Source organism: Gambusia affinis, linkage group LG01 (genome assembly GCF_019740435.1).
Source record: "Gambusia affinis linkage group LG01, SWU_Gaff_1.0, whole genome shotgun sequence".
NCBI classification, from domain to species: Eukaryota; Metazoa; Chordata; class Actinopteri; order Cyprinodontiformes; family Poeciliidae; genus Gambusia; species Gambusia affinis.
The window spans coordinates 22,536,073-22,548,401 of record NC_057868.1 but is presented as its reverse complement, the minus strand read 5'-3'; the positions used below and the strand labels follow the sequence as shown (position 1 = coordinate 22,548,401).

General features: G+C 43.3%; 1 protein-coding gene across 1 annotated transcript in view; it reads right to left on the bottom strand.

The window, feature by feature from the left end:
- Window positions 1–508: 508 nt before the first annotated feature.
- The window catches only part of ajap1 (adherens junctions associated protein 1), a 60,660-nt gene continuing 48,839 nt past the window's right edge, over window positions 509–12,329 (bottom strand). Inside the window, exons 5-6 of the mRNA XM_044117144.1 lie at window positions 4,638–4,765; window positions 509–3,040 (exon numbers count right to left, since the gene is read on the bottom strand). Coding sequence (XP_043973079.1) covers window positions 4,693–4,765 — 73 coding nt within the window. The 3' untranslated portion in view covers window positions 509–3,040; window positions 4,638–4,692. The remainder of the gene's footprint in view (window positions 3,041–4,637; window positions 4,766–12,329) is intronic.

The window sequence follows — 12,329 nt, the reverse complement described above, 5'->3', positions numbered from 1 at the left end:
TGATGATGCTCTTTATATTAAATTCCACTTAAAAGTGTTTGAGAAGAGCAAGTCATTGGTTTTCCAGCCAATCCATAAATGCACCAGAACCTGACAAAGCCCCCCCAATAATCTTACTTTCAGTCCTTCCACTTTTCAGCCAGTGAACTATTGCAGCATCTACTGAAGTATTATACTGGTTAGCTAAAGATATCATACAAGTACTGCTCGAAAGTGCAGAGAAGAAGCTTGGCACAAGGTTAGTTTTTGTGTTTTTGAAAGAAATACTGTAGATACACATGTAAACAAAGACACTATCCCCGACCTAGCTCGAAGCCTTCCCAACAACAGGAAAGGCCGTGAAAAATAGAACACACCTGTACACAAGTAGAAGCAAATATATAGAAAATACATTTACACGTGTGTAATATACAGCAGGTTTCACAACCCCTCTGATAGAGAAGGTAAGAGTCTTCATTCAAAAAATATATGTTATGTCAAAGAAGCAACACAGCCTGACGCGTTTGAGGCTGAACCAGTTATGCGTTATTCGTTAGAGCCATTTTTTTATTTTATTTTTTTAATGTAGTGTTTGGGCCAAAAAGCAGGAGTTTTGCACCACAGTGTTGATCCCAACTCAATTTTTTTTTTTACACCTCGACAAGGGCTCGCGTTTACACATAAGGCGTTTTCACACATGCACCACAGTCCTGGAATGTTCTAGAAACAACGTGGCAGCATTTGCCCTGAAATTCTTTCAGAGATTTGTCAGGCTGCCTTGAAAACAAAGAAATAAAGATCCGGAAGAACAGCTAGCGAGAAAATGTGCAAACGTAGCAGCGAATATCTCTATTTTACTGGTAACCTGTTTTTGTTTAGTTTTTTTTTTTGTTTTTCACCATTTGCTCCCCTTCCTCTTGGGAAGTTTTAAGAGACAAACAGTTCTTAATTCTTCATAATTCTTTCTATGCAACAGTGTTTGCAGAAAAGTTTATCATCTTTGAAAACATCTGCATTTTGTCCTGCTTACAGTTTCTTCATCCCAAACTCTTCTAACTACGAGACCAAATCTTCAGAAGAAACTTTTCTATAGTGAAATGCTTAAGTGAACAGCCGCTTAAAAAAACCTATTAAGAATAATATGTAAAAAAAAGAAAAAGAAATGGCACCATTCTGTATGTAGAATCCCCTAATGATCTCCAGCCAGTCATGTGTGAAAACGGCCTCCTTGAAATTATTTGCCATGTTTTCTTGGTACATTTTAGGAATTGTGTTCAAGTCTAAAACAAAAAAAATGGACCCATGTGAATTACTGGAAATGAATTTTCCCAACACCCAGTGAAACCGATTAAATCTGTACATATTGCTGTTTGCAGCCCAAAAAATAAATAAAAAAAATGTTTACAATTACAGAATTGTGTTTGTGCTTTGTACAAACCTACAGCACAATTACAGGTAGATTATTAGACAGTTTCCACAAGAGCTTCGTAGCACAAAGGTAATCAGAGGGTTAAGTTTGAATAATAATAAAGTCAATGGTGCTAGGAGGCTCTCGGGAGAGCGCTGCTATTCTTCTCACCATGCAGTTCACTCCACTTGACTTCAGAGACTGTTTCAACCAATTTGGTGGTGGGTAATTGGCTTGTCTTAATCCTTTGACTTTAACAAAACAATCAGGGAGTGTCAACTTTTATTAATTGAATTATTTCGGATACGGCTGGATAATTTATTTCAACACAGTCTGTTTGGATGAAAACTGGTTCAGTTTTATTCTCCTTGAACTGCTTTCCTTTCGGAAGAGGACCAGGTGGGTCTATAGAGAGGTGGCCTTTGCAATGCATCTGGTCAAGGAAACTTGCTGAGGATCATTTTGAGCCGTAGAACTATTCCTCTGTTGCCTCCCATTCTTCATCCAGAAAACTGATCCATATATTTTCAAGGATGTTTGAGCCTATTTTTTTTTTTTCCACTTTCCATTTGAATTATACCAAGTATCATAATTTAGTCTGACTAATTGCTTAGTAAGAGACTAATTTGTACTTTGCATAAAACCTAGACAGTCCTGAGATGCTATAAATATCCCGTGGAGTTCCCTGCAGTGTCTTGTGACTCTGCATTCAAACTATATGGATCTGGTGCTGTTGCATACACCTTCACCACAAACACCTTCCATATCTGTTTCCATTAACCTCCATGATTAAGAAGCAGTGACGTGAGCATTGGTTTGGCTGGAGCCAGATGCAGATGGGGTCCTTTGTAATAGTTTCAGCTAACAGTGGGGGGCGTGTAACAGCAGCGGTCCTCCGTTCTCCAGACTTCCACTGTCGGTGCTGCGGCAGACTCTATTTTTTTTTTTATTTTATTTTTTTTTAAATTCCTAGGTGTACAAAAATAGACATAACTATTCTGGTTTTAAAATGGGACTTAATACAAATTATGTCTTTAAAGTCAATTGTTCAATAAAGCATAAACCATCCATATATATTTTTTTCTAACTCTCTTTTTTTGTGATTTGTAGAAATATGTTTTAGACTCCTTTGCAACACACTTCTCAAAATTACTTCAAAAACATTTTCAAATACATTTGAAGTACTTTTTTTTTTTTTACATTTCTTTAAAAAAAGGACAAAAAAAGAAAATAAAGAAAGCAATAAGAACTGATACAGGTTTAATACAACACACTTTGTTTAGTCCTTCAGTTATTGTTAAAACTTCCATTTATCCAAGTTGTGGCACATAGTGGCATTATTGGCACATTGTTCAGAAATATATAGTTTGACTTCCACCCAAAGCAGCTCCTTGGGCTCCTTTGTCTTCCACAGTCTTGTCCCATACGTCCTGTAAATATATTTATATATATTCATATATATATATGTATATATATATATATGCACTCTCTACCTAAATGAATGTTGTTTTTCAGGAAAGATGGAAGAGCAGCTCCCAGGCTGCCCAGCTTGTTATCTCTAGAAAAATAAATATCTTCACAAGTGTCCAAGGAGAGATTACACTATTTTACAAAATAAGCTGTTTTTGTGTGTTTCTTGTTTCCAACTGGATCCTGTGGAAATGCAGAGAAAGACAAAAACAATCCAGTTACTCCTCATTACGAGGCCAAGCAACACAGACATGATTTTTTTTATTTTTTTTTCTAAATTAGCCTACTTTCTGCTTGCTTTAGAGAGGAGGGTGGCATTCCAATCTGGTCTGAAAAGCATGCTGTTCATTTCGCAGTGTGCAAAAAAAACTATACAAATAAGGCTAATTGTTAGACAAATAGTCCTAATAAATACATGAGGTTCCACAAATGCTAAGCAGTCTTTTTTAATTCAAAGCCATGCAATCTGGAGCACGCTGTGAAAAGCAGAACTTTATAACGTGTGTCCAGACAACAACAAATGTCATGACGCCGTGTCCTCTCCCTACTTTACCTGCAGGCAATTCGTTTAATTGAAAATCTGGCTCAATAGTTACACCACCTCCACCAATACTGCAGCGCTAAAGCATGTGTTCAAGGTTTGTACGCTGAATTTGAAATTCTTGGAAGTCCTAGCATGTATTGGCCAAGCAAAAGTTGTTGAGGAAGGTATAAACTTACTCTTTCTGTGAACAAACTCTAGGAATGCGAGTGGCAATGAAAGGACAAATAGTTTTTTGATGCTTAGGTAAAAAGAAAGAGGTGTGATCACATGGTGCTGATGTATGCTGCAAAAGTATTTATTACGTTTGAACTTTTTTCACATTTTATGAAGTCACCACCACAAACTTCAAAGCACTCCGTTTCTAAATCAAGACAATAACATTTCCGCCCGGTGTTCTCTGCAAATGGAGCTACAGGTCAGTCAGAATGAATGAAGAGCAACACAGAAGATAAATTTTCAAGACATGCCACAGATGCTTAACTAAATTTAGAGTTGTACCTTAATTGTACTTTAAAACAAGAATATGTTTCAATCTAAACCATTCTGCTGCATCTCTGGATATTTGTTGTTAGTTACTGTCCTGCCAGAACGAAACGTTCAATGCCAGTCTCAAATCTTTTCACAGCTGCTAACAGATTGTCAGCCAGTGTAATCCTTTTACAGTGTCTTTTAAAATGAACCCTCCCCTTGGAAATTTTACCACTGTACTGTTACATTTACACATCAATAGTGATTAGCAAAATTAGGCTCTTTTTTTGACAAAGAAATTACAAAATATCTTTCACTTCTTGATGGAAATTTCCACTTTGACATAAATCTTTTTTGTCCTGTCAAAGAAGCCAAACTATTTTTATCATGATTACTATAAGAAATAAAACAGTAAAATGGCGTGAATCCTTTTTTTGAGTGGACACTGTAAATGTCACTTTGTGATGTTCCAACACATAAAATTCAGATTAAATCCATGAAGGTTTGTGGCTATGAGTAAACAAAATGTGAACAAATTCAAAGGTTGTGGCAGTAAGGCCCAAACGACTACCTCATTTCAGAGATGCTGCTATGAACTGATTTTCCTTCCACACAGGATATGGGAAAAATCCACAATTATGTCACAAATAACAAACATATGCCAAGTTCCTCTCAATTCCCAAAGTGGGGCAGCGTTGCCACAGGGGATTGAGGCGGCTGAAGCCCACTGGACAGTTTGTAGAGGAGGTAACATGGAAAAGTACCCACCAGAGAGTGGATTCATGAAGTGTCTCCCGGTAAACGAGTGAAAGCCTTCAGCTCATCAACAAGAGATCTCGAACCATTTCTCCGACACAAAGGCCACAGGAATCAGTTGTCTTTCGGTGGGGGAGGGCCTGTTGGGTAAAACGAAGGCAGCTAAATCATTACGCAAATTGACTTTGAAGTGAATAAAACACAGAGCTAAGGCATGTCTTTTAACCCCAGAGATTTTATTAGCGTGTGTCCGCTAAAGGTCTAATCATGCCCCTAGTTAGCCTTCAACGTCTCTGTCAACAGCATAATGTTGTCACAGTCAGACACTAAAAAAAGCTGCATGACTCGTCAGAAGTGTTTTTGTTACATCTGTAAAATAAAGCGGTAAAAACGCTTTCAGTGACCCGTGATTGTTAAATATAGACACTAAATTAATCATTTTCATCGTCACTGCCGATGTACAGCTGTTAGTTTGTCATCACTGCTGGTCTTTTACCCCACAACGTCACCCGGACTATAAAAACTGTCAGGATAAGACCAATTTAATGTTGCACTGTCCACATAATGGGAGAATCATCAACACAAACATGAAAATGTAAATTGTTTTATCAGTTTCTTGGGTATGAAGTTATACAAGTGCTTTAACATGGTGGTGAAGAATTTCCACGTTTATTATTTGGACAACAGACAGAAAAATGGAAGCTTATATTTGCCCTAAATCTATAAACCAAATCAATATTTTCCTTCCCATCATCCTGACGAAGTATGGTTGAGTCATTTTCTGATTCATGAAGACCAACTCACATCTACTTTATTTCAATAGAATGCACTGAAATATTTGCCATTTAGAAACTGGGGTGAGAGAAATGAGCTGGTGTTACAGCATATAAATAGTTCCTGTTAAAAACAATCTGCTCTACCCAACTTGAAGAACTGAACATTGCTGAAGAATTGATTTATTCTACTTTTATTTTGCAGGAATTGGTAAAATTCCAATAGTAATTCCAATAATTTTGCTTGGATTCTGTAAGGTTTTTCCTTAGAGATTTTCTTTGGCGAAAAAAAATCAGATGTTTAGATTGAGATCCTACTAGCTAGTGATTTATTAAAAAGATTTATTTCCCATATCAGAGGATACTGTACTCTCATCACATTTTAGAAATCTGTTGTGATGTTGTTGTGGTAATGCAGGACCCAATTGGAGCAAGGTAGATACGGCAAGTAGTTTTGAAGTTTTAATAAAAATGGAGAGCAAAGAACTTACAAATCAATAAATAAATCACAGGGGGCCAAAGCAGAATAAAAGACACAAAACCCAGGAAGAACAGCAAGTAGGAAAAAAATTTGAGAAAAAAAGGGATTTAACAGGAGGAACCAGCAAGCAATAAGTTGAAGATAAACTGGGTAGCTTGATTACTGAACAGGGTAGAGATAATTAGTCAGAAATGGGTTGCAGGTGTAACCGGGTGGTTCATTAGATTGAACACTGTTTATATAAAATAGTTGTGGATTCCCACCCATGTCGGTTCCCTGAATGCACCATACCCGTCACAGTATTGTTGGGCTTGTTAACGTATATAGGCACCAGGTGTGCCTGCCAAGTGACAAGTCAAGTCCATTGTGGCAGCTGGGATCTGTCGGATGAGCGCTGGTGCCGTGCTGGTCGAGCTGCTGAATAGGTAAATGGATTTTTGTCACTTTTGTCTGGTTTTGGCTTTATTATTGTCAGCAGAAACTTTATTGTCTGTTGTGGTATTATAGGTTGCTTATGTGCAATATTATGCTCTCACCCATGTACAGTTTTATGATGCTCTCAGTAATTGGCTAAGGGGTTGTCCTCTACAGCTGGAAATCTAGCAAAGCACCACAGAACCAGAACCAGGGTTTATATTTCTTTTTTTTTTTTATGAATTAGCAGATTGGGCGCAGCTCTAAAGGACTGGACTGAGGCAACGGGAGATTTATATTTTCTTTTGTTCAATATTATTTGTGTGTGATGAATTTGTTTCTATTAGTTTGGTTTGTAGTTGATTCTGTTATGTTTCTGATTGCTTCCAGTGCTTTCCTAGATGCCTGTGCCAAATCAGGTCTTAAATTAGAATAAAGTATATTTTTAACATTGTCAAAGAAAGTATAAATAATATATATTTTTGTATGCTACCTCTGTTTCCTCACTTTAAGCCAGACTTACCTGAGTACTTTTAATTGGGAGACCCTAGGCTACTTGAGCATATTTTAGTAGTCTACCAGTTGGCTTTAGAGCCACGCCCTCAGTCATCATCCGGGTCTTTCCCCCGTGTTACAATTTTCTGGCGCTGCGAGCAGGATCTGGCTGTTGGAATAGATAGTATATTGACATTGTTGGTTCTGTGGTAGCGGTGTTTTAGTAGAGAGCATTTTTTTTTAAGGGAGTGCTTAGAGGGTGAGAGCATAATAGTGCAACAATAAGCACATCGTGGGACCTGGCTGGAGATTTCCAGCTGTGAACAAAGATCAACGTTCCCGGTGCGATGGCTGAGGAACTTCAAGAACTCCGTGCCCGAGTCCAGCAGTTGGAGGCCGAAAGGAGCCGTCTGCAGCAGGAGAGGGATGATGCACAAGCTGGCCCGAGTACGAGTGGAGCTCCGATGAGCAATGGGACAGCTGACCGCATAATCTACCTGCCAAGGGAGAGAAAGTGTCCAATCTTCAGAGGAACTCATGGTGTTGGAGTGGATAGAAGAGGTTTGCACCAGCATGCGAGTCCGCCATGTTGGACCCACAGATTGGGCTGCTTTCATTTTTGACCATCTTGAAGGTGAAGCTAGAGATGAGATCAAGTATAGATCGTCAGCTGAACGTGAGGATCCAGAAACTGTTTTCACCATTTTAAGAGAACTCTATGGTTGCCAGCAGTCATATGTTACACTGCAGGAGGACTTCTTTTCAAGGAGGCAGTTAGATGGTGAATCTTTGCAGAAATTTTCTCATTCATTGTTTTGCTTGATGGACAAAGTTAAATCAAATTCTCCTCATGCTATGGCAAATGCAGACATTCTACTTCGTGATCAATTTATTCAAAATGTTAGTAATTCTGACCTGCGTAGAGAGCTAAAACGTTATGCTCGTGATAATCCGAGGTGTACATTACTGGAGGTTAGAGCTGAAGCCATTACATGGGAGCGTGAGGGTGGGGTGGAAAATAAAAGTAGTGGAAATCCCTCTTTTTGTGCTGTACAGAGTGCCAGTGGGTCCCCTTCCCTAATTGACTCTTCCTCCAGTTCTGTTGCCTCTCAACTTGCTACTCTTACTGCAATTGTATAAAAACAGCAGGAACAGTTGGATCAGATTACTCAATCCCTTGCAGTTATGCAGCAGTCTCCTGTGGCTAGGCCTTTCAGTGCCAGTAGTGTGATTTGTCACAAATGTCAGCAACCAGGCCATATTGCTCGGTATTGTACCGCTCGTGGCTGTTTTAAGCCCCAACGCGCAAATGGTGCCCCTCAGGTCCAAGCCACCACTAGTTCTCAGGTGCAGGAAAACTAACTCCCCCTAGTGTTAGGAGCCAGACATTAGGAGGGGGTGGTTTAGGCTCAGTGGGTCCCCAAATAGATGAGGTGAAGGAGTGTTTAATTGCACCTTGTCCCCAAGTCACTGTAAAACTATCGGGTGTTCCGGTCCAGTGTATCATCGACACTGGTTCGATGGTTTCTACCATTTCAGAAAGCTTCTTTAAAAAGCATTTCCCAGATAAGTTAAAGGTATGCCATTGGTTAGAGTTGAAAGCTGCAAATGGTTTGAGTATTCCTTATTTGGGTTATGGCTTTACCCCGGCCGGTCAGCTCTGCCGGCCAGCTGAGGACGCGACCCGCGTCGTTCAGGAACCTCCAGGAGCCGAGCCCGCTCTTCTCGGAGCCCATGTGGCTTAGGAAGGCAATCAATCTTCCCATTTTTGACTTTACATTTTCAAGGTGCCTTGATGAGGGCATAGCACCGACCAGATGGGTCTTGTACTCCTCCAAGTACCTGTCTACAACTGCAGGAAATTTGAGCGTTCTACCAACCGTAGTCGACGTGGGGACCTGGCATTCCTCCTGGTCGTCCTCATCCCACTGCGGGCGGCCCGAGGGCGGAATCCGGTCCGGTGGAGACCGGGGCGGGCTGGCCGGAGATGGTGGTCTGCGGGCCGGGCTGGCCGGAGATGGTGGTCTGCGGGCTGGAGACGGTCGTGGCTCCTGGGCGTCCAGATCCAACCGTGATGCGAGACGTGGGTGTGGTCTGGTCGCTCGGAGCTCCCTCAAGAGCTGGACCGTCCGCCGCTGTCGCAAAGCCCGAAGGACCCGTCTCTTCTCCGCCTGTCTGACGTCGCGGTGGCCCTCGAGCAAGTGGTGGTACACCCAGGAACCCTGGTAGCGGCAGCCGAGCAGCGGACAAGGCATCCCCCGGACCGAGACCCTGCCGGTAGCCTGGGCTAGCAGGATGCGCCGCTCCCGCTTGTTCCTGACGCCGTGGGTGTCCTCCAGATGATCCTTCATGTGGCAGTATTTAACTTTACAAATTGGGCAACGGTACCTGTACTTGGAAGCTAAAGTACCTGTACATACTTGCTAAGGTATGAGTCTGTGTTCTCTGCTTTTGATGGTGATCTTGGTGTTACCAACTTAATTGAGCATAACATCCCATTGTTAGACAATGTTCCTGTGCGGCAGCGGTATCGGCGTATCCCTCCCTCTGAATATGAGGCAGTTAAGTCGCATATTAACCAGCTGCTGGCAACCCAGGTTATCCGAGAGAGCAGTAGCCCTTATGCATCGCCAATTGTCCTGGTCCGAAAGAAGGATGGCAGTCTTCGCCTTTGTGTGGACTACAGACAGTTAAATAAAAAGACCAGAAAGGATGCTTTTCCACTGCCCCGAATAGAAGAAACATTAGACTCCCTATCAGGTGCCCGCTGGTTTACAACCATGGACCTCGCTTGTGGCTATAACCAGGTTCCAGTTGCAGAGAATGATCGCCCAAAAACAGCCTTCTGCACACCATTTGGCCTCTTTGAATTCAATCGTATGCCATTCGGGTTGTGCAATGCACCAGGAACTTTTCAGCGTTTGATGGAGAGGATGTTCGGGGCTCAGCATGGACAGTCACTCTTGTTATACCTGGATGATATTGTTGTGTTCTCTTCCAGTGTTGATCAGCACCTGGCACGGCTTGAAGTGGTGTTAAGCCGCCTGAAACAAGAGGGATTAAAGGTCAAGTTGGAAAAATGTGATTTCTTTAAAAAGCAGGTTCAGTACCTGGGACATCTCATCTTGGAGGATGGCGTGGCCACGGATCCAGGAAAGATCATGGCAGTGTCAAACTGGCCTCCCCCTACCAACGTCTCAGAGCTGCGGTCATTCCTGGGATTTGCCAATTATTATCGGAGGTTTGTAGAAGGATTCTCTCAATTGGCGGGGCCGCTTCATCGTTTTGTTTCAGAACAGGCTGGGTCAAAGACGTGTCGAGGACGAGGGAAACTATTGGAAGGAGCGTGGCCAGAAGACTGTGAAAGGACCTTTCAGGAGCTCAAGGCCAAGCTTGTAAGTGCTCCCACTCTTGCTTTTGCTGATTTTTCTCTGCCTTTTATTTTAGAGGTCGATGCCAGCCACTGCGGGCTAGGAGCCGTGTTGTCTCAGGAGCAGAGTGGCAGAGTACGACCAATTGCATATGCCAGCTGTAGTTTGCATGCTGCTGAGAAAAGTTATAGCTCCATGAAACTTGAGATGTTGGCCATGAAGTGGGCCATGACTGAAAAGTTCAAAGAGTACCTGTGGGGCCACCGATGTGTTGTTTGGACTGACAATAACCCATTGAGCCATTTGGACACTGCCAAATTGGGTGCCACGGAGCATCGGTGGGTGGCTGAACTTTCTGCATTTGACTATACAGTCAAATATCGTCCAGGCCGTGTGAATAAGAATGCTGACGCCCTCTCAGGCAATCAACAAGTGACTTCAGAACACGACTGCAGAGTTACCTCCCCCGGGACTGCCATTCCAGAAGTAATCTGTGAGATGTCTGGTGGAGTGCAGGAGGATGCTGCCCAGTTGGCAATCACGGCCCTTCCTTCCCGCAGCAGAGAAGATCTGCATCTGCTTCAAGGGGCTGATCCAGCCTTTCAGCCTTCCTGGAGTTTTGGCAGCAGCAAAGAGTGCCGAGCCGGGCTGAAAAGGAGCGTTTAGGGCCAGGTGCCCGTGGACTTTTGAAACAGTGGGACCGAATTGTCCAGAAGGAAGGCATCTTGTACCGGCGCACGTGGAGACCAGATGGGGGAGAAGAAGTTCTGCAGATTCTCCTCCCAGAGAGTCTAAAAACAGAGGTGTTGCAGGAGCTTCATCAACATCATGGCCACCAGGGGGTTGAGAGGACAACTGATGTGGTGAAGCAGACGTGTTTCTGGCCAGGAGTGGACAAGGATGTAAAGGATTGGTGCCAACAGTGTGAGAGGTGTACCCTTGCTAAGAACACCCAGCCAAGGGTTGGAGCTCCTATGGGTCACCTTCTTGCTTCAAGACCAAATCAGCTGTTGGCCATTGATTTTACACTTTTAGAACCAGCCCGTGATGGAAGGGAGCTTGTGATGGTGATGACGGATGTATTTTCAAAGTTCACCCAAGCTATCCCCACTCGTGATCAGAAAGCGACGACAGTGGCAAAGGTCCTGGTTCGTGAGTGGTTTTACCGGTTTGGAGTGCCAGCCCATATCCACTCTGACCAGGGGAGGAACTTTGAAGGTGTCCTGGTGCAACAATTATGTGAGTTGTATGGGGTTCAGAAAAGCCGCACCACACCCTACCACCCACAGGGAAATGGACAATGTGAACGTTTTAATCGAACTATGTTCAATTTGCTTCGTTCCCTAGCACCAGATGAAAAACGGAATTGGCCAGAACATCTCCCACAGCTTGTCTTCCATTATATCACCACTGCCCATCAGTCGACCGGTGAATCGCCTCACTTCCTCATGTTTGGACAAGAGCCCCACTTGCCAGTGGATTTTCTGCTTGGCCGTTTTCCTGAGCCCACAGCAGCTAAAGTGTGTGATTGGGTGGCAGAGCACAGGAGACGCCTAAATCTGGCCATTGATGTTGTTAGAGGCAGAATGGAGTTGGCAGCCCACAGAAGAAAAGTGAGGCATGATGAGAAGGTCCGGTGCAAGCCACTTGAAGTTGGGCAAAGAGTCTTTCTGCACGATGTCGGCCCAGGGCGCAGAAAGATCCAGGACGCATGGGGATCCACAGTGTACCAAGTTGTGAGGGCACCAAGTTCAGGGGGTGTTGTATATTCAATTGCCCCAGTTGATGAGCTCCACCTTGTTTGGCAAGTGCACCGTACCTCTATAAAGCCTGCCCTCTCACCTGCAGAGACCTGCTATGATGGTTGGCCACAGAGGGCACCTGGTGAGAACAATGATGAGGATGATCTGGAGTCGGGATCTTGGCTGGTGGTCCGAGAGGCGGACAGTAATCCATCCACGCCTTTGGTACCAAAACCACCAGAAATCCCTCCAGTTCGCACCCCTGTTGAAGTGCCACCAGCTCCGCAGGCTCCTCAAGACAGTAGGGTTGGCCCTAGAAAGTCTACTCGTAAAACTGCTGGTAAACACACTAATCCCCATCGTCTCCCAGGACCTGTTAGGAATGAAGATAGGGCTGCTGTTCCTCTCGTTCCAGGTGCCAGCAGTAT